Source organism: Phyllostomus hastatus, unplaced genomic scaffold (genome assembly GCF_019186645.2).
Source record: "Phyllostomus hastatus isolate PE091 unplaced genomic scaffold, TTU_PhHast_1.1 phas_contig_40, whole genome shotgun sequence".
Classification (NCBI taxonomy): domain Eukaryota; kingdom Metazoa; phylum Chordata; class Mammalia; order Chiroptera; family Phyllostomidae; genus Phyllostomus; species Phyllostomus hastatus.
In genome coordinates this window covers 14,610,958-14,632,762 of record NW_025333872.1, presented here as the reverse complement: position 1 = coordinate 14,632,762, position 21,805 = coordinate 14,610,958, and the positions used below count along the sequence as shown (strand labels likewise).

At 41.5% G+C, this 21,805-nt stretch overlaps 1 protein-coding gene across 7 annotated transcripts in view; it reads left to right on the top strand.

The window, feature by feature from the left end:
• Window positions 1-21,805, top strand: part of PKHD1 (PKHD1 ciliary IPT domain containing fibrocystin/polyductin) — a 450,367-nt gene that overhangs the window by 12,448 nt on the left and 416,114 nt on the right. For all 7 annotated transcript variants that reach the window (XM_045843325.1, XM_045843324.1, XM_045843319.1 and 4 more), the window contains exons 7-17: window positions 1,467-1,524; window positions 4,839-4,917; window positions 6,224-6,298; window positions 7,387-7,451; window positions 8,193-8,232; window positions 9,088-9,158; window positions 12,266-12,367; window positions 13,413-13,508; window positions 16,359-16,500; window positions 19,297-19,411; window positions 20,416-20,694. In XM_045843325.1, coding sequence (XP_045699281.1) covers window positions 1,467-1,524; window positions 4,839-4,917; window positions 6,224-6,298; window positions 7,387-7,451; window positions 8,193-8,232; window positions 9,088-9,158; window positions 12,266-12,367; window positions 13,413-13,508; window positions 16,359-16,500; window positions 19,297-19,411; window positions 20,416-20,694 — 1,122 coding nt within the window. The remainder of the gene's footprint in view (window positions 1-1,466; window positions 1,525-4,838; window positions 4,918-6,223; window positions 6,299-7,386; window positions 7,452-8,192; window positions 8,233-9,087; window positions 9,159-12,265; window positions 12,368-13,412; window positions 13,509-16,358; window positions 16,501-19,296; window positions 19,412-20,415; window positions 20,695-21,805) is intronic.

Sequence of the window (21,805 nt, the reverse complement as noted above, 5' to 3'; positions counted from 1 at the left end):
CACAAATCCCCTCATTTTTGTTGAATTAATTGTTGATTGTTAACTATCCTATACCTGCCTATGTGAAAAAAGTATGTGTCTTTTATTCTACTTTCTCAGAAGTTTCCCTGCTTTGCTCTCCCCCACCTCCCTAATCTATCACCAGTGGCCTTCACGTAACCCACTTATGTCCCTTCTTTTGGTTGTGATGCATAAAGCAGGGTGCAGAACTGCCATTCTCTGGAGCACTTTCTCAATCCCTTGAAGTTTTGCTTCCTGGCAATTGCCATCAGTTTGGCTCAAATAAACTCATAAAAATTCTTACAGGTTTGGGCATTTCTTAAACGGACATGAGGGTCTTATAATAAAGTTCCAGTGGAAATGACCATGCTATGTAGGGCGCACCGGTGGGGAATGAAGGCCTGGGTGCAGAAAGGGGCTGTGAGCCCGCGGCAGGGATTGTGTGTTTGGCAGGTGTATGTGGACTTTCATTAATCTTTATCTTTTGGTGAGGTTGGAGCCAGTGATCACAACATTCTTATTTTGACCCCTGACTCTTCTGTGAACTATTTACTAACCCTTTCCTTTACAAAGGGAAAAAATTCGTTTTGATGGCAGATGGCACAGCTGTGTGGATCAATACTTAAAACTGCACTTGCTGAGCCGTCATCAGCTTTGTGGAAATGTCTGTTGGTTCTTGATGTCTGATTAGGGCTGTTGATTAACGAGGGAGTTACTCTTTGATAATATTCTCCCTGGGAAGGTGGACTCCTGGGGTGCTGGAAGCAGACCAGGCAAAACAATTTGCTTGTCTTTGTGTTGCAAATGGAATGCACTGCAGGCTGTAGAGAAGGGTGATGGTGCTTTAGGCAGCTGGAGGAGTTTGGGGGAGGATGGCCAGTCTACTCTTCTGCCTCTTTGTTTCTTCACACTGGCCCAGGCACCTTCCATTTTCTCCATAAACACCTCATTTGTGTGGCTGTCCAACTTCCAATTTTTTGTAGTTTGCTATTCCCTGCCATCATGCTGGCTAATAATGGCTTAAATTGCAATCCTTTGAATTTAAATAAGCAAATTATTATGTAGAAAAAAACAACTTTCAAGATCCCAAGATGCCAAGTTATAATAATGGAATTGAAAGGTTGGCATTTAAAGTTGTGTCCTGTCTATCTCTCCTTCTGGTGAAATGTGTTTCTGGGTCTGGCAGGTAGAAACAGGTTTGCTAAGGCTTGGGCAACATGGTATGAGAAGGTCTTCTATGACCTTTCTGAAATTCCTTTACCTCATTTGTGGAAGAGCTATAATAATATCTGCTATCTCTGCTTCATGGAAATATTATGAAGAAAAAAAGACATTTAAGATGGTTTGAGGAAACATATCAGTTATGACCTTCGCTGAATGCTCCACGAGGAATGCCTTGTCCTTTTCGTGTTTGTGATTGTGGTATTCTAATGAAATGCTCACTTGTGGTAACATTTTCAAAACAGTTTTCCAGGGCACAGACACCCATTGTTTACCAAGTTAACCCACCAAGTGGAGTTCCAGGTAAGAAATCTCCTACAGAGACAGGAATAACTATGAATTCCTTTGCCCAAGCTCCTTGCAAACCCTTCTGCCCAGATGGGTGGTCTCCATAAATGAGAAATTTTAGCTTCTTCTCCAATGCTGTTTTGAAAATAAGTGTCAATCTCTGGTTTATTTTTAGTCTGGTTTTGTTTCAGCTCTGGGCACTTTTGCTCTGTTAGTTCACTGATAACAAAGGAATCCACACATGAAAAGAAAAAGAGGCCAGCAAAATCAAACCAGGTGCTGCTGGAGAATGCAGGAAATAGGAATCGTCATTGCTCGTAACTTTATAATTATCCACATAATAGCAAAGCTTTATTGAAAATTACTGTGAGCCAGGTTCTGTTTAAGCTTTTGGTACATATTATATTATCATATCCTCACAAGAACCTGATGATATAGGAACTATTATTATTTCTACTTTGCAAATGATGTAATGAGATACCAGAAAGGTAAGAAACTTGCCTAAAGTCGTGCCGCTAATAAGTGTACAGCTGAGATTTGAATGGAGATAGTTAGAAATCAGAGTGGGCCCATGTGCTCAGCATTTTGTCCCATGTTGAGCAGGGTTGGGTACCACATGAGGACGGTTAACTCTGATCCTTATCCTGGGGGTTTGTTATGAGTTAGCTCACAGATAAGCAAAGGCCAACAGGACAGAAGAGAAGAAGAGAAAGATGGGGTTTTACATTAAAGAAGGGATCGCAACTAAAAGATCCAAGAACTGCTAAACCTGCTTTAAAACTAAGTCACAACCACAGCTAGGATTATATATAATTTGCTGTCTGACTTTTGGCAAATTTTTACATCTATTTTAGGTTTTTAGTTTGTTCAGGATTTCCAGATGGTATAAGTATGGAAATACATGTTGCCAAATTTTTAAATATGTGATTGTGTACAAATGCAAAAACTAACTAGATGTTTTGAATGGCTTTACTGCTCAAGAATGTCAAATGAGTATCTGAGTTACTAAAAAGTATTTGCTCATGTGTGTATTAACACAGATTATGTGTGTGTGTATTTAAATGATATCCAAAGGAATAGAAATTCAGCTTTATCTTATTAATGTGAGTTATTCACAGATCTGTTTCCTTGTATATGCCTGAGTAATCAAGACATTATAATGCGTTATTAAAAAGAGATGTGGTCTATGTAAATCACATGCAGACACTGGGATTTCTGCTGCTCTGGTATTAAAAAGCTCCTGTCTCTATGAGAGAAGTCTCCTTAGGGTGAGGGATAAAGAAGGAACCAGCCTTTGGGAGTGTGAAATGGGATGTCAGCAGATACCCAGATCTGTCAAGCGCATTTCTCCCACTGGGTTTGACTCCCACACACTGTCTCTTCCACCTTCTGAGTGAACAATTGGTGACTGGCCTGCTTGGAGTGGTCCCTCCGGGCAGGATCCACCCCGCTGATCTTTGAAATCACTTTCCAGATGATTACTCTCATTTCATTTGGGAAGCCTGCCCAGAGTAGCAGCCAGGGAGATGGGGGAAGTGGTGGGGACAGCAGAGACGACGTTTTATGAGCAGTTGAATTTTTAAATGTGCTTAACAGTTGTTCACTGTGACGCAGGATCCTCCAGCATTGTGGTCTGGCTTAGCCATTTGTCAGATTTTGTTGGGCTCTCTCTCTCTTTTTTTTTTTAAGAAGCAAAACAGAAACTTGCAAGAATTCTTAAATTTTATAAGCTGTTAAAAGTTTCTAAAATTGTGCTCATCAAAGATAGAAATCATGCCCACTAAAGTCAGGAAATTGATAGTTTAGCCCTACTAAGGTGAAGGAGAATTGTTTCTCCACTTTCTGTCAGTAGCAGAGAGCTTCAGAGGCTGGGCTTTGGCCAGTTCTGTGACCTTCAAGTCATTAGGTTCCCTCCCTTTCTGCCCATCCACCTGTAAAGTGGGGGTAATACTTCCTGGAAGGTTCCCATTGTTTTAGTGCCAGTTGGCTAGTGAGTGCAGAAGAAAGTCACTTCCCATTAATAAAATGCAAGCCCAACTTGAAGGGAACAATTTCTCGGTACTGTTCTCTAATGGCCATGAAGACACTCAAAGTCCTGAGTTCAGTGACCTCGTGAACCCAATAGGTGCCCTTTACTTTTCCATTTTTGAAGTTTTGCCTCAATAACCAACACCTCTCTCATGTCTAAATACTGTGTGTGATGCTGAAAGATTACAGTGTAGATGGTGAAATTCTGTGATTATTTGGGAGGCATGCTCTTCCAGGTCAAGGGGCTGTTTGGTGATCTTTAACATCATCCCTTCGCTGTGGTGTATTTGCTAAAAGATGTGCCTTGTGCAGTTCCACAAAACTGAGTTTTGGGGTTTTCAACTATGGAAGTAGTCAGTTCATCTAGGGGCCCCCAAACTCTTTCTGAGAAGGGGCTACTTTTGATTTCTTTCCCAACTCTTGTAAGCAGTGGGGCTAGGAGTAGTGCTGAGTGACCTTGCTAAGAGGAGGTTGCTGATGCCTGTAACTCCATTCTTATGAACTTGAAGGAGAGTATTAAGGAAAAACTTAATGCTAATGGGGAGCCCTGCAAGTCACATTGAGGAAACCCAGCAAAAGTCATCCGTGTTGCAGCAGGAGGGCACACACCAGCCATTTGGGGGTCCCCAATCTGCCCTATCCTTGAACATGAGCATGCTTCTGAAATGAACAAGACATGCAATTGCCCCCCTTTCAATCCGTGATTCTGCTGCTATCTCATGTTCTCTCTCTTTGTTCTTATCCATTTGGGTCAATCATGATATTTATCTTTTGTACTCTCAGATATGGAAAAATTTTAATATCCCTGAATACCCTTCCAGATCATGTGATATGAGCCCCCTCATATTGCAAGGGTGTTCATATTAGCAAGTTTCCAGAGGAAAGTCTCATGAAGGGTCGAGTGCCCAAGGCATGCTGTTCTCCAGTCCCACATCGGGTGTGGGGTTTGCACTTAGGCGAACAAGTGGGACAGGGCTGTGTCGGAAACGGCCTCCTCCTCTCGAAAGCCTCATGCTTCATGGGACTGTGAGGAAGACCCACTATTCCTTCTATGCTCCATCATAGACCATTAAGTCTGTAATTACAATAATTGGTTATTTTAGTCTACCTAGTCTGTAGTATTGACCACTGGATCATATTTTGTGATCCTTTCTAGCTGTATGATTTGTAAAAAAAGTAAGTATTCTGAGTCATGACCAACTTGGCCATATTGAGTAGATGTACAAAAGAAATATAGTTTATGTTATATATTTACAGTTTAAACTACATGTATTCAACTGAAAAAAACCTTCTCAAAACAGGACAACTGATACATGTGTATGGATGGATTATCACTGGAAAATTGGAAACCTTTGATTTTGATACTGAACACATTGATAGGTAAGAGCGTATTGGTTTTGACATATGACTAGTTACAAATATGCTCTGTTGCTTCCAGGGGCCAGCTTCTCCAATAGCAATAAATTGTAGGCAGTTGGCACAGAATTGCTTTTTTCCTCTTTACAGTTTATGGTCCCTGGTGAGCAGGGATTCAGCAAACTTTGTTAATGTAATTGTGACTAGTCGATTAAGTTTGTCCGTTTATTTACTGATAACTACTCACTCCAGGCTCAGTGTGAATTGTACTGTAATTGCATCTGTGGATTTTCTTTTCTGATTCTTACCCTCCCCTCTTTGTTTCTCAGGATGAAATAAATTCTTTAAAAAATGATGTGTGAACCCAAAAGACAATTAACTTCTTTGCTTGGCTGTTATCCATTTGTGCATTTAGAAATGCTATTAGTGTGATCAGTGGAAAAATGGAAGAAGGTTCTGAAAGCCATTGAGTCTTCAATGTTTTCTGGGAGTGATTAGGATGTCAACATGACTTTTTTTATTGGAGATTTAAAAACAATGGCATGTGTTACTATTAAATCATTCATGCTTGCAAGAGGGGAGAGCAAGGAGGCTGTTGAAGTTGTGATGTTTGTGGGAAGCTCTAAGCAACAGTGGTATTGAGCCTATGAAACACTACACTGAGAATTTATAAAGTAGAAGGAACATAACTTTACTATATTCTTGCCTCAGTAGATTCTATATACTGTGTCTAATTTTTCCTTTGCCCCTGGACAGGATGGGGAGCCCTCCTCTGTTCTGATTTCTCTCTTTGATTCGTTCCTAGTTGAAGAGAACGGGGTTTGACTACTCTCGAGACCTATTTACTAGTGTTAAATAATAGTTAACTGGTCTTGAAAGAAAAGTATTCTTCCCATGGAAGATAGATGCCCAAAGCACACCACTGGCAATATACCGTACTCACTACTTGGTCCTATCTCTTGGATAGATAAAGTCTTGGTTGAGATACAGTCTTTGAAAGGAAGAACAAAGGTAGAAAACTCTGCTATAGCTTTGTGTAGACCCACAATAATCAGTGTGGAGATGATGAAGATTTTTGGGAGAGAAGAAATGGTCCTTCTTTAGCATGAAAGGATGAATCATGAAACAGTGCTGTGCACCCCTGTCTTCAGGCTGAGAATTTATTTCCACATATAGTCAGGGGGCAGACTTCAGCCACCTGCAGTAATGCCCCGTATATTCAGAGGAGAATGTTTATAACAATGTTTCTTCTGAGTTTTGCCTAGAATGTTTGATGGAAGTGTTGCATTATTATTGTCTCTTGTATTTTTTATTCTCTTTTTTCATCCAGCCCATTGATCTTGGAAGCTCAAGGAGACAAATGGGTTACTCCTTGCTCTCTTGTAAACAGGCAGACAGGAAGCTGGTGAGTGTCTTTTCTGCCAACATATATGCTTTTAGGTTCTTCTGCCTAGTGTGAAACACACTCACATGCATGCACAGAGCTATTTTTAAATATAAATTACCCATAACTGCTGAATGCTTTATCTTTAGACTAACTGGAAAAGGCATGGTAATTGATTCAAACTGATGCAAGTTGGCGTGAATTCTGAAACTTTTCTTGAAAACAATAGTTACTACTACTAAGTGCTTACAGTAGGGCAAGCCCTGCCCTAATGCTATACATTTAAGCCACTCAGTAGCCTTTTGAGTACATATGGTTATTGGTCTCACTTTACAGATAAGGAAGCTGAGGCACAGAGAGATTAAGGAACTTGTCCTATGTCTCACAGAGAATGGCAGAGCTAGGGTTTGAACTCTAACTGGCTAACCGGCCTCCAGAGTTCATGCTCTTAACTACTATACTATGATGACTAGCTAAAGAAAATAGTGAGTAAAAGTTATTTATTTATTTATTTCAATGATAATTTTAAAAATATGTGTCTACATGCTTATAGTTCAGATAACCAACATTTTTGCTGGACTTTCACTTCACTCTGGACCAAGTGGATTAGCCTTTCTTTGAGGTCATCACAAGAATTATCCTCTATGGCTTAGCTCTTTAGGACTAGAATTTAGTAGAGCCAAATTCTGTAATGCGTTTTTTTCCTTGGTGTCTGAAGTTTGTTTGCTCAGGATTGTCATTTTGGGGGTTCACATTTGCTAACAGATTTTTTTAATAAAAATTTTGCTAGCCTTGCCCTAAAACAGGTTTTGGAAAGACAGGACTAAGTGGAGAGTAGGAATAAGTAAGATGTTGTCTCTCACACTGGGATTTTACTGGTGGCAGATGAGATGGCAGCTCTAGTCAGCACTACTCTGGGCATTTGCTCCAGTGAGCTCGTTATACTTTCAGTATCTACCAATCTACTGATTTTCTCTGGCTGATTTACTTTTATTTTGTTTTTGTTGTTGTTATTATTATTATTCTTTTCCATTTTTGGCTAATGAATTGGAATGTCTGAACTGAGGTGTGTGGTAACCACCACCTGAGGTGTTTGGTTCTTTCCCAAGGTACCCTATTCAGGAAGCCCACGGTCTTGGCACTCTGCAGTGCCGTGTGGAAGGCAACTATATTGGTACGTCTGAGAAGTATCCATTTTAAAGTCTTATCCATTTCTTTCTCTGTGTCTGGGCAAAACTCTTTCAAGAATTGGCTTTCATGATGATGCTAATAGTAACTATTTGTTGAGAACTCCCTGAAAAGCCCTATATAAAGCAGTTCAAATATAAACTAATTTAATCCTCACAATAAGGCTGTGAGGTTGGTGGAATTATTTTTGAGTACAGGTGGTAATTGAAGCTAGTAGCTAGTGGAATAGGATTTTTCAGTTGGTTTAAGTCTATAAGCCTGAGCTCTTACCTGCTCTCTGTGACTATATTCCTTCCTTCCTTCCTTCCTTCCTTCCTTCCTTCCTTCTTATTTTCAGAGAGGGGGAAGGGAAGGAGAAAAAAAGGAAGAGAAACATCAGTGTCTGAGAGATACATCCATAGGTTGCTTCTCACATGCCCCCAACTGGGGACCTGGCCTGCAACCCAGGGATGAGCCTTGACTGGAAATCAAACTGGTGACCTTTCAGCTTGAAGGCTGGTACTCAATCCACTGAGACACTCAGCCAGGGCTACATTTCCCATTTTTTGTTGGATGTCAAGAGTGTTGATGGTGCAAGTCTAGGAGGTGTTTATTTGGGCACCATTGAGGAACTTACAGGGTTGGGTCATAACTTGGTATCTGGAGTCCTTGGGTTAATGGTGGCCATGGCCTGGTCCTGGTGATTCAAGCAGACTCCTGTATTAATGTCTGTTTCTTTTTGCTACAGGTTCTCAGAATGTTAGTTTCTCAGTATTTAACAAAGGAAAGTAAGTAACTAGGAGTAACCAAATTTATCTTCATATTGTATTATCTCTCTCTTGTCATGCTTACTTTCTTTAAACTTGTATAAAAGTTTCAAACATACATGGACAGAAGAGAATAATAAAACCCTGTGTATCCACATGATTTTTTTTGTTTGCATGAGTATAACTGTATCCTATGCTCTCATCCCGAGATGATGTATTTGAATGTTGTGATGGTGCTGATTTTGGGAAGTACCTCATGAATAATCTCATAACACTAAAGTTAAAACAGGACAGGCTTTCATGGAATACACTGTCCCATTCCAGCGACTTCATGATGGAAAGGGTGTCAGTTGCATAGAGCTCAGTAGATATAAATTAGAATTTAAAACTTCTTTCTGTATGACTTATCTCATGTCCTGTCACTATATAACTTGACAGGCGTTTTTCTTAAAAGTGCGTTGTCTAGATAATATCGATTTTGCTGTGGTGGTGGTGACCCGTTATCCACAGCCACACAGCACAAAGCACAGATATTCTCCCTCTCTCTGAAGCTGGGGAGAAATGCAGCTGATATCTGTTGGTTATCTTCTGTAGGCCAGGTCCAGGTCAGGCCCTTTCACATTCATCACTCCATTTCATGCTTCTGTTACTAGGTGACACTGGTATTATTATTCTTACACAACCATTTTCTAGATCAGAATATACACTTTGCCCCATTGGTATCATTCTCCAGGAATCAAAAGGAGCTGGTATTTAAACTGTTGTAAAGATTTACTGGAGGTTAGTTCACAGTCTCCCTTCTGGGCAGCCAGTTTTTTAAAAAAATGCATTTCAGATGCTGTGTTCATCCAAAACACAATTTTGTCTTTTTTGAAGGTCGATGGTACACAAGAACGCATGGCTGATCAGTGCTAAACAGGACCTTTTCCTGTACCAGACACACTCAGGTACTATCCCCTTCTCCCTGTGCTCCTCAGGCCTTCCCTCGCACCTCACTGGAGGCTGGGCCCCCTTCCCTTTCTTCCGGCCATTCCTCCATGACCGTTAACATGTGAAGCTGTCCCTACAATCACAGATGACCCTTTCATTTTTGGTGATAATTGTTGCTTGTATGAAAGTCATTTTCAATTGCTGTATTAAAAAGGCTCAATAACAGATGTCTATACAAAGTCCCTGGAGACAGATGAAATAAAGGGGAGCCATCCTTGTTTCATGTTCTGAAAAATAACAGAAAAGAGGCAGCACTGAAAAATCTAAAAGCATATCTTTTTAGTTACTTTATTATATCACCTCTGGGTGTTTATTCAACAATTCATGTCTTGCTGACACTGATGCTAAGCTATTGTGTTGCTATTGATGAGGAAACCTTCATACTGAAAAAACAAATGCTGAAATTCAGAAACTGGTATAAAATTGTGAGCTCAGTTCACTAGTAGAAAATTGGCTTGGATTCTAGAGGCCTGAATACGATCCCAAAGCCCCTGAAGAAATGCCTGTGAGGTAGGTTCAGATTCCAGAGGCAGCAGAATCTACTTTTGCCAAAAATACGAGAAATTTTGTAGGCCATGGTGCAAACGCCATTCACTCCCTACTTCTGCAAAAGCTGAGTTTCTCCTTTTGCCTTTATTTTCTTTAACCAGCATAATTAGTCTTCTTTGGAGTAAGTGCGAGGAAGCACCTGAGGTGACGGTGACAGTGACCCAGCAACAAGAGGAACAGCAGGCCCTTCTTGGATGTTTTACATACAATCTCAATATTTATTTCACCTAACTAGGGATCAGTAATGCTAGCCTAGTTTTACAGATGAAGAAACAGACTCAGAGAGGCAGAGTAATTTGTCCAAAGTTCCTAGTGCTGCAAAGTGCAGACTGAGTTCTAAATCTTATGCACATAACCAATATACTTATGGGAAGTATACTCTTCCTGCCACATGCCAGGCTTCTCTGTGAGTCTGCCCATCAGTATTGAACCCTGAATGTCAGATAAGCTGGCAGGCATCTCTGATCACACAGCTATTTTATGTTTCCAGCACCGATGTCTTCTTGGGACGTGGACTCCCAGACTAGAGCTTCTTCATAGCAGAAGAGGCTAAGGGGAGATAGGGTGTGGACAACGCATGAAGCCCAAGGCTGCGCTCCTCAAGTGCTGGCATTTAATTACTAGTTCAGTTTGGTTAAGTCACTTAGCCTTTCTGAACCCCAAACACACATCTATAAAGTGGGCAAAATGGTGTTTGTCCTTCTAACTCCAAAAGTTGTTGGAAGAAGCAGATGAGCAAGAATCTGGGATTCTCTCCTTTTATCTCCACACCAGTTCAATTACTGATTTCCACCAATTTTATCTCCCATGTAGTTCTTAAATATGATGTATCTTCTCTGTTTCTACAGCCACTGTCTTAACTTAGGACTCTATCATTTCTTGCTGGCATGCTGCAACAGTGCCTAAGGGGCCCTAACTTGCCATTTGTCCCTGCTGATTCATGCTCTACACAGCCACCACCACTCATACATCTGATGCCTCTCCCCTGCTAATCATCTGCAGCAGGGGTGTCCAACCTTTTGGCATCTCTGTGCCACACTGGAAGAAGAAGAGTTATCTTGGACCATACATTAAATACATTGTGACACATAATCACAAAAAAAATCTCAAAATGTTTTAAGTAAATGTGCAATTTTGTGTTGGGTCACATTCATAGCCATCCTGAGATTCATGTAGCCTGAGGGCCATGGGATGGATGCCCCTGCAAGAGGCTTCCCATCCCCACAGGGAATGGTACATGCTCTGACCTTCTCCCTGTCTCCTGATCCAGCTCCATCTCTCTCTGATATTCCAGTAACACCTAAATGCACCATGCAACTCCTTCTCTCCACACTTGGGCTATCACTCCCCATAAATGCGCTTTTCCTTTTTTCTTCCCTTCACTTGGCCTGTTCTAATTCATTCTTCAACATTCAGTTGAGATGTCATTTCTAAAAACTACTTTCTACTCCACCATACTTGTCCCCCCTCACTTAAACCTCTCATTGGCACTTCTATATTCTCTCTCTAATTTCATTAGCCCAAGTTATGATCACTATACATTCTATACCTGTTCTTCCTTATCCTGCTAATCTCCTTGAGGATGGGAACTTTTTTTTGTATTATTCTTTGCATCCCTTGTGCCACATAGTAGATTCTCTGTGAAAAGAATTATAAAGCACTAGGTGAGAAGAAGGGGTTATTATTATTAGTGTTGAATTTTGATATTTGAGCGTGGGGGTCCATCTTTGCCCCCACATATCTGCTCTGCTCTGTTTCATGAACAAAAATGTTATACAGTAAATGCCCTGATAAAATTCGTATTTGGAAGTGGTAACCATTCATGATTAGCTTCTGTGTACCTTCAATTTCTCATAGATCAAGACTCCTCTTTCCCCTTGAGGGAATGAAAAGAACTGCTAAAGTTTGATCATAGAAGAGGAATGGGTCAGAAAAAGTGAAACTCTTAGGGATTTGTGACATATTCCTGTAGGGCTTGGAGCGATCGGGAGGCAGCAGGAGAGAACTGGGTGTGAGGAGGCAAGAGTGGGGTGGTGGGGTGGGAAGCGTGCAGCATGGCGAGGAGTGCAAGGGTGCTGAGGACAGTGGGATTCATTCTTTTGCTCAGAGCACATTGCAGACTCATGTGGATAAATTGAGGCCTTGCCTGGTGCATTCAAACTTGATTCCTCCATAAAGTAAAGTCTCCTGTTCTGTGACTTGTAAATAGAGACCTCAAGGTCAGAAGACAGATTTCCCGAGAAAGTATAATGGTATGTAGGTATTTTTGCTGACAGCTTTTTCCTTTCCTTTCAAATACTAATTCTATATAATATATATTATTATACATATTGTTATATGTGAGTCCTTTTTTATTGTATGCATTTTAAATGACTTACTGTAAAAATTTTCAACTGTTGCTTAGTATTAGAAAGTTAAGGTAAGAAATAAATTATTGATGGTTTCTATTATTATATTATTATCTGGGTCACATTCAGGTCTATATTTGGAAGCTTACCTTTTTTTTCTTTTGCAGAAATACTGTCTGTGGTTCCAGAAACTGGGAGCCTTGGGGGAAGAACAGACATCACAATTACAGGAGACTTCTTTGACATTCCTGTCCAGGTTACCATTGCAGGTAACTAAGTTGAAATGGCTGAAAATAGTTTAGTTTTAAATGCTGTAAGACAGCAGTTCCCAACCTTTTTGGCACCTGGAACCAGTTTCGTGGAAGACGATTTTTCCACGGACCGGGGGTGGGGAGATGGTTTTGGGATGATTCAAGCACATTATATTCAGGCTCACCTCCTGCTGTGTGGCCCAGACTGGTACTGGTACTGGTAACTGCCTTGGGCTGGTACTGGTCCAAAGCCTGAAAGTTGGGGACCCCTGCTGTAGGAGGTTATGTGTCTCTTATGGTGTGGAGAGGGTTGAGGGAAGCAATCTCTGTCTTTTCTGACTCAGTGTGCCACCCTGCTCTCAGGTGTTTTACCTGTGCCCGGTTAAGACCAGGTGGGATTGTGGTCCGGCAGCTCTGCAAACACAAATGGCAATGGGATGTCCTTCAGACACACAGTTCATGGGCAGTTCTCTTGGTCTCCCATGGGAGTGGGGAGAAGGGAAAAGCACAGCTGCCTCTTCATAGACGTCTGCTCCTACTGACAGACAATCCCTGTCCCCCCTTAGCCCTCTCTGTGTGGACAAGCTGGAGTGGGCAGGCAATTGCTCTGTTGATTCTGCTGGAATGCCCCTATGACAAATACTTTTGTGGAACCTATCTAGAACCTTTTGTTCTGCCAGGTGCGATGTTCCTGTACTTGGCAACACCAAGGAGGCAGGAACATGTCCTCACTCTCTCGTGGTCACACTTGCCCTCCCAAACTCAGCTGAGTGGTTCATGCACTTTCTGTGGGTGGCATTGCATTGCATTGCTTACCTGCTGGTTTTATAAGGGGCACTGTGCTCTGTGCCCTCCCTTTCCTGGCCTCCTTCAGTTTGGGTGACAACTTTTGCTCTACTGTTTACATTTGGCCCTTTGCCTCAGAATAAGAGCTTGTCTACTTCAGTGTGGTCCTGTTGTCTTGCCATCAAATTTATATACCCACATCTATATTTCTATCTGTATCTATATCTACATCCATATCTATATCTAAATCTCTGTCTAATTTAAAAATTCTCCTCAGGCGTTCCATGTGATGTCAGACACGTGTCTCCCAGGAAGATTAAGTGCACCACCAGGGCTCCACGAGAAGGTACAAGGCTCACTGCTCCTCAGGCAGGTAATGAAGTCACCAGGGCTGTTCAATGACCTCTGGTTATGGTTTAACCATGGCGGGCTTGGAAGTGGAAGTGAAGGTGTTGGCATTCTGTCTCAGCTGTGACTGCTTAGGTCAGTGAGCCCTGGGGCCATGACATCACTGTCAGGGCTTTCATTTCAGAGTGGCTCTTAGCTTAATTCCGATGCTCATCGACACTGCACTGCTAGCCCCAGCCAGATGAGTGGCCAGTGGGGTTCAGTGGAGACCATGATCCTGGAAGCATAACTTCAGTCAAGACATTGTTATGTGGGAGCATTAGAGTCTGCTCATCACAACAGCATGAGACAAGGCCAGAGAGTGGAGCACAAGGGGGTGCAATGTTGCTTCTTCTTCCCTGATGCACCTATCCACTACTTGATGAGTAGGGGTGTATTGTGATGTTGCCACCAATTTATGGCCAGAGTGGGAGGAGATGGAGAAGGTAAGGTTCCACTTGTCCATCTCTGTGCAGAACTTCCACCTCATGGCTGCAAATTGAAAGTACACCAGTGGCACACTTTCCTGGTAAGCATTAGAATGAAAGGCTCAGTGTAGTTAGGCAGAAGGGCAGTTGGCATGTTACATAGCACAGGACCACAAGCTGCAAGTTGCATTCCTCACCTGCCCCACAAGGGCAGACTTCATGCTTAAACTACAGACACTGAACTCAACTCCAGAAGCTCAGTACTTAGAAGGGAAGTAACCCAGCAAGGTGGAGAAACCTCTCTAAAAAAAGGCCATTCCTGTGTGAAATGCATGCAAAGCTTTGGCCCAGCACATCCTCCAGGCCCCAGAGCTGCAGTGTTTACTTAGGAAAGCTCCCATCCAAGGAAGCTATTGAAGCAAGTGGTGGGGACAATGTGTGTTTCTTGTGTCAGGAAGTGGAGAACTGTCCCCTCTTTGAGGGGTTCCTGCTTTAGCTACTTAGGTAGTGGTAGGATCATTTCCCAAATGCAGTAGCTTTTGAGTGTTAACAAGGCCCTTTATGAAGACACTTGGAAATTGCTTCTATAGAAGAAGAGCAAATTGTTATGTTATGCAGTGGTTTTCAATGGTCTCTGGGGTACATTTGGCGACATGCAGTATTATAGCTGGGAAAGTAGTTGTGCTGCTGGCCTCTAGTGGCTGGAGTGCAGAGGTGCCTCTAAACATCCTTCAATGCATAGGACAGGCCCCCCACAGTTACCCCACCCAGAGGTCAATGGTAATGAGCTTCAGAAACCTCAAGTAATGTATTCAAATGTGCTCTTATTGTTCTGCCTATTGCTTATCTACTTCTCCTTTTAAGAATTAATGAGGATTAGGTTCCTGTTAAAGGTGAGGTCATACGGTATTTGTCTTTCATTGCCTGGCTTATTTCTCTTAGCATAACGCTTTCCATTTCCATCAATGCTGTCGCAAAGGGTAGGAGCTCCTTCTTTCTTTCTGCTGCATAGAATTCCATTGTGTAAATGTACCATAGTTTTTCAATCCATTCTTTTACTGATGGGCACCTAGGTTGCTTCCAACACTTGGCTATTGTAAATTGTGCTGCTATGAACATTGGGGTGCATAGGTTCTTTTGGATTGGTGTTTCAAGGTTCTTAGGATATAATCCTAGCGGTGCAAAATATAACCAAAGACAATGAAATAGAAAACAGGCTGACAGTGACCAGAGGGGAGAGGGGAGGGAATTTCAGGGGAAAAGGGGAAGGGTTTGCAAGAACAAGTATAAAGGACACATGAACAAAAACAAGGGATGGGTGAAAATGGGAGGGAGGTGGGGAGGGCTGGGTGGTGGGCTGGGATAGGAGTAAAAGGCATAAAACTGTACTTGAACAATTAAAATAAAAAAATTAATGAGGAATGATAGTAGTTTAAAATAACAATAATTACCCTAGCTGTCCTTTGTTGAGTACTTAGTATATTTTAGGCTCTTTGTAGATATAGTTCAAGCTCCTTTTTTCTTTTCTTTTTTTTTTTTTGTTTACCAGAATTGTCAAATTGACTCATTTTTTCCCCAGCTTTATTGAGATGTAATTGACATATAATGTAAGCTCCCTTGGTCTTTTCTGCATTATTTCTATTTATTATTGGCTCCATGTATGAGAAAAGGAAGGCATTAAGAAATTTGCTCAAAGCTACACATTTGGTAAGTGACAAAGCTGGAATCTGAACTCACAAATATATGACTCCAGAGCTTTTACCCTCAATCCAAGTTTGTAACCAATACAGATTGCACATGTGCCTTTAGTCTCAGGGTTTGTTTAATATAAAACACAAATTAAGAAGTACAACACAATTGGAAATGTCACGTAATAGCTGCATGTCACTTAATTTGTCCTATGTTGAGGTCCACAACCTGAGGCCAGTTTTGTGGGGAACAGAGGATTTTAAGGAATAGAACTCAACTCCCAGGCTGAACTGGGCCTTAAAAGATGCTAAACTCCACTCCTCAACAATCAAGTCTGAGCACAGGATCACACCATCTCTTTTCCTCAGCCACAGCATTTGTTCACGTTTTCTCTAGGACTTGGTGATTCTCTTCTTCAGACACTCCCATCAGAAAGGGCTCCCTACTCTTTTCTGTTGGTCTGAAAATATTTCCCCTTACCATTCCTTATCCAGTCCCTCTTTCCAAGAGGCTCAGTCCTACACCAAACACATTTCCTGCTTTCCAGAACATTTGTGTCATCTACAGAACCTGTTACATGACTTTTCCATCTGGGTCTCAGTTGACTCAGCTTTCTAGTTAGTGCCTGGGTCATCTTGGCTCTTTTGTCTAAAGCCAAGTAATTCCTCAAATTGGGGAGGAATGCTCTCTGGTGTTCATGAAGCACGTATGTCTTACAGGCAATCGGGGGCTTCTTTTTGAAGTTGGAGATGCTGCTGAGGGCTTGGACCTAACTGAAGCCACCCCTGGGTACAGGTGGCAGCTTGTCCCTAATGCCAGTTCTCCATTTGGATTTTGGTCAAAGGAGGGGAAGCCTTTCAGGTATGTTGTATGAGAAGTGGGAGTCCATTTCAAAAGCATCGTTAGTGGCCTAGGTGAGGCTAAAAGACAGAAAGTAAGCAATGAGATTTTCACGGTAAAATGTGTCATGCCCACCAATTGCATGACCACAGAATTGGACCATGGTTCTCCCCCAGTGGTAGTCATGCTGGTGCACCACAGGCCCTTTATAGGTGCATGCTACAGCTTGATCAGTAGGTGGATTTCATACTTCATACAACTTAGTTTTTAATCTGGTTTGGAGATGACTATCAATTGGAATATTGAGCTGCGTAGGCTTAGGAACTTAAAAGAGGGCAGGGTAAAACTTGCCACAGGAATGTGGTTAAGAGGTGAAACTCATGTCTGGATGATGCCAGAGAAAGAAGCAAGCATTTGCCCTTTGGCCATATGAGGGAGCACAGTCTGGGCAGTGAACAGTTCTGCTGAAAAAGCAACCAGTGTCCAAAGTCAGCCTAATGGCTGGTGTACAGTAGGGGAAGCTACTGTGGCCTCTGTGAGACAGTGTTTTTGATAGCAGTGGTTGAAGCATGATTATGTTGTTTTGAGTCCTTTTAATCCCTTCAAGGATATTGCCCAAATTTCTAGCTCTCTAAAGTGGGCTTAAAAGTACAAAAAATTGAGAATTTCTTAGACATACTGTTTCCTTAATGTCCTCTAAGTGTATGTATATATAGAGAGGCATAGATCCTTGACTGGGTGATCCTTGACTCATTTGAGAGAGGTTGGTCCTAACCCTGAGTGTGAATTCCAGCCATTCTGTGAGCTCCTTCAAGGATCTGGCCATATTAAATTTTAATTCAGCTATGGAATGAAAACTTTTGTTCCCTGATCAGGGGATTTCAGACATTGAAGAAGCCAAGTAGGGAAGGAAGTCTGTGAACTAAACTAAGTTTCTATTGTCCTGGAATTACTAACTAGGCACTTAACCACCAATATATGGCTTTAAAGTGGCAATAATTTGTGGTCCCTTATGGCATCTAATCATACACCTTTATCATCGTTTTTGAGGACCATCAGTAATGTACAAAGGAAAACCTTTCAGCTATATTCAGTGTGTGGGGGGTGGTAAGGAGAGAGTCAAACCACCTCCACAGACCAAAGAGCCTTGTGTTATGTGGATGAACTATAGGGTGAGTCTCTTTAGCTGCCATTTTGAGGAGCCATAAACCAGAGAGTAACTCTTTCCATTGTCCGTCATTCATTACTTTAAAATTCAAAAATTTTAAATTGAACATTGGAATATTTGTTAATTGATATTAATTATATTGATGGACCTTTAAAATTGTTACTTTAAAAACTATTTCAGAAAATATTTTGGATTTTTATTGGCATAGTTTAATAACTTTTTTAGCTACATCTGTCTTTGATACTAGGTCACTAGCATTTGTACTAAACATTTTAAAATATATAGTCACATTTTTAAATGTTTTGTAACATTGTCTGTAATCTTCTTCAAAGTTGCAGGTTGCGTATTTTAATATGGAATTGCCAGCATGTTCAATGGGCTTTTCTCTGTGGACCATAATCTTTTTAATTGGAAATAAAAAAGACTCTCAGCAGGTGTTGAGGTATCTGATCAGCTTAGAGCAAATACTTTTTGTGTGTGTGTGAAATATTATTTAATTAGTAAACCCCCAAACAATTAAAAATGACTTACTGACCACCTACATTAAATACAACATTGTGCTCAGCATTGTGAGGGTCAGAAGGTCTAGAACAAGGTCATCATCCTTGAGGAGTGACTACCCTTGCAGTGAGCATGTAAGGCCGCAAGGCAAGGTGAGACAGCAGCATTACTGAAGTTCTTCATGTATCCAAGGGTGTCCCCTCATCTTTTTATTTAATTCAACTGATACATATTGAGTGACTACTATGTCCCAGGCCTTCTAAGGTAAATGACTTCATGAGATACAACAGCTAAGGAAACATTTATCAAGCTAGTTTGCAGATGAGGAACAATAGTCTCCAATAGGTACAGTGGTTTTTCTAATATGGTGCAATTATCAAGTGGCAGAACCAAGTTCTGAATTTTTCTGACTTCAAGGCTTGTGATATCTAAGGCCACCTTTCTGTGCCACAGTATGGCCCATGTTCTTTCCCCATGGGAATGGGAATGTGGTATTTCAAAGAGGACATAGCAGCATTGTGAAACCTCATATATGCAAAGACCTGTTTCCATGAAGTTAATGTCTGCATGAAGGAGAGAAAAGAGAGAGAAGTCTCCCCTGATACCATTAGGGACCATTTCAGGTCTATCACTCAACTCCTCATAAAGAATGGCACAGTGTTGTTGAGAGGTCAAGTATGATTATTTGGCAGGAAACATACTAGCTAATATATGATTATTTGCATATGCCGACAGCCACACAGGCTGAATGGAAAGAGGCTAAAGTCTGACATCAGCCAGAGTGGTAATGGCTTGCAAGGTATGACTGTGTTAGAAAAAGGACACAAGGATCAAGTCAGAGCCCCCCATATCTAATAATTAGAATAACACTCAGTATTGACTGAATTCCTACCAGGGACCAGACCCTGTGCTGGCTGTGTGAGGTAGGTTCTCAGCTAAGCCGAGGACTGCCCTATGTGGGCCACAACTTCCCCAGAGAGGACGTGATGCATCAGGAGCTGTGCTGGTGTGAAGAGATGGGCTGTGATGCAGAGACTAGCCGGGTGCCACAGCTGCTCCCAGAGTTCTCCGGTCAGTCATATGGCACAAAAGCCAGTGACTTGGACCTGGGTTGCTCTGGCTTGACTTGGTGCTCCTCTGCTTTACAGAGCACGGCTCAGTGGGTTCTTTGTGGCCCCGGAGACAAACAATTACACTTTCTGGATCCAGGCAGATGCCCCAGCTTCCTTGCATTTCAGTCGATCAGAGGACCCCAGGGCCAAGGTATTTGCCTTCTTCTCATTTCCTTTTCCTTGTCCCCAGTCCTTCACTCATAAAAAATAAGTAAGTAAATAAAAATGAAAACTATCATGTTCCACAAATAATTGTAACACACAATTAGGCAACCAGGAATCTCAATATATATATATTCTTTTTTTGGGGGGGGGGTTACTACAAATTTTTAAAATTGAGGTATAATTGACATGCTTTTAATTGTTGAAAAAGAATTTGGGTGAATACGTTGGCACCCACTATTTATTGAGCATGTAGTGTAAACTGGGCATTATGCTACATTTTTAATATACCTAGTCTCTAATTTTCACAGCATTTTTGTGAGCTATGCATATTTATTTCTGTTTTCCAGATAAGGAATTTGGTATTTTGAAGGGTTATGTGGCCAATCCAGGGCCACTTGGATAATAAGAGACACACAGTATTTACAATTCAAGCCCAAATTTCTCTGACTCCAAAGCTTGTACCTTGTTCACCAATTCTGGGTAGGGATGTAGTCAGTCATGGGATGTGGGAATTTCCTGATCAGTATTGAAGGATAAGAAAAGATGATTTGAACAAATAGCCCAATTCACTAGTGCTGTTGACAAAGAACCCAAACATCTTTTTTCAAATTATTAATATACTTCTATTGGATTGTTTTGCTAGTTGGTTAGAGGAACATGATAGATTTTGATGTGATCAGTTATTCTAGATTTCTCGAAGAGCTTAATATTACCTTATCCGCAGCATCATGTAGACCTAGCGCTTCTGGTTGGCTGTTTTTGCTCTATGTGTGGCACATCCAGCCTCATCTGAATACTATTCAACTGAGAAAGAGAGAGAGAAGGGGTAGAAAAACATAAGTTAAACAACCACAGGACCGAGTGTGACCAGGCTAACTTGTTGGAAAAGGCAGATCAGTCCTTGTTAATAGCTGTCCAGGCACTGCTGTTTGAGAAAGACATGCTCAGAAACTCTGTAGCATTGATTGTGATATGTTTATTGGGACACAGGTGGAGGTGGCCTCCATCAGGGTGGGCACTACTGACTGGTTTGACTCCTGGGAGCAGAATGGGAATGAAGGGACTTGGCAACAGAAGACCCCCAAGTTGGAGCTGCTCGGTGGAACCAGGTACTACCTGGAGGCAGAGCAGTGTGGGAAAGCCCCCAGCAGGGGGATGAGAATTGGCGTCCAGATCCACAACACCTGGCTGAATCCTGATGTGGTCAGCACTTACCTCCGGGAGAAGCATCAGATCCGAATCCGTGCTCAGAGACTTCCGGAGATCCAGGTCTGCATCCCCTCCCAGTCCCACAGGGTCAGGGTCAGGGGCTAAATTCTGGAAGGGTACAGTGTTGCCTAGTGGGAGGATCACTAGTTGGGAGCCAGAAAATTTGAGTTGTAATTATCACTCTGCTGACAACAAAATAGGATATCTATTCTATAGTGCTGTGGGGACTTTATGGTTTTGAATCTTACATTTAAGTCTTTAATCCATTTTGAGTTTATTCTTGAATATGGTATAAGAAGATGGTCTGGTTTCATTTCTTTTTTCTTTTTTTAAATTAAATATGTGTTTAATTTTCCCAGCATCATTTATTAAATAGATTGTCTTTAAAAGAAAGATAAATAAAAATGCAAAGTCTTCTCAATGAGATGACTTTATTTATGGGCTTAGTTTTACGGATTTAAGGTTCAGGTAAATATTCTTTTGGAAACTTACTCCCTAAAGTAGAGATAAGGTCCGCCAAACACCCACAACTTTGTGTGTGTGCTGAAGTGTATACACACATGAGGTTTCATAGCCTTTTCACTGTTCACATCTTGTTTCCCTATGTGCTGTGTTTTCTAAGTCTACTTTTAAAGGTCAAGGCCTTTGGGTCTCTCAGTCATGACCCACATTTTTGTTAAACAATTTTGGTGTATTTTTGTTGTTCAATTTTTGGTGTACAATGATGGGTCAGTATGGACTTGCTTTTTATGCTTAGAGTCTAATAGAAAAAAGTGTATACAAATAGCCACAGGAAGAAATAGAAAACAACAAGTGATATAAGATGTAGGTCTCACTCCCTGACAAAAGTGTAAGGGGCCTGGCCGGGAATGTACTAGAAGCCAAGCAGAGACTGAATACGCCTCTGAGAGGGTAACATGCCATGTGGCTGTTTCTGCCTACAGGGTCACGCCCGGGAGAGAGTTCTTGGTGAGAAGGGCTGAAAGTTGGCCATTCAGGGGCAACATTTGTCTCACATGCTGAAGAAAAGCTGGGGGGGGGGCATAAATAAATAGAGACACAGACATGTACATTGTTCCAAGATGAGTTTTCATTGGGTGGTATCACTTGTGTTCTCTACATAGTTCTAGATGATAGTTTAAAAAAATTGAAATTTTAAATAGAAAAATAG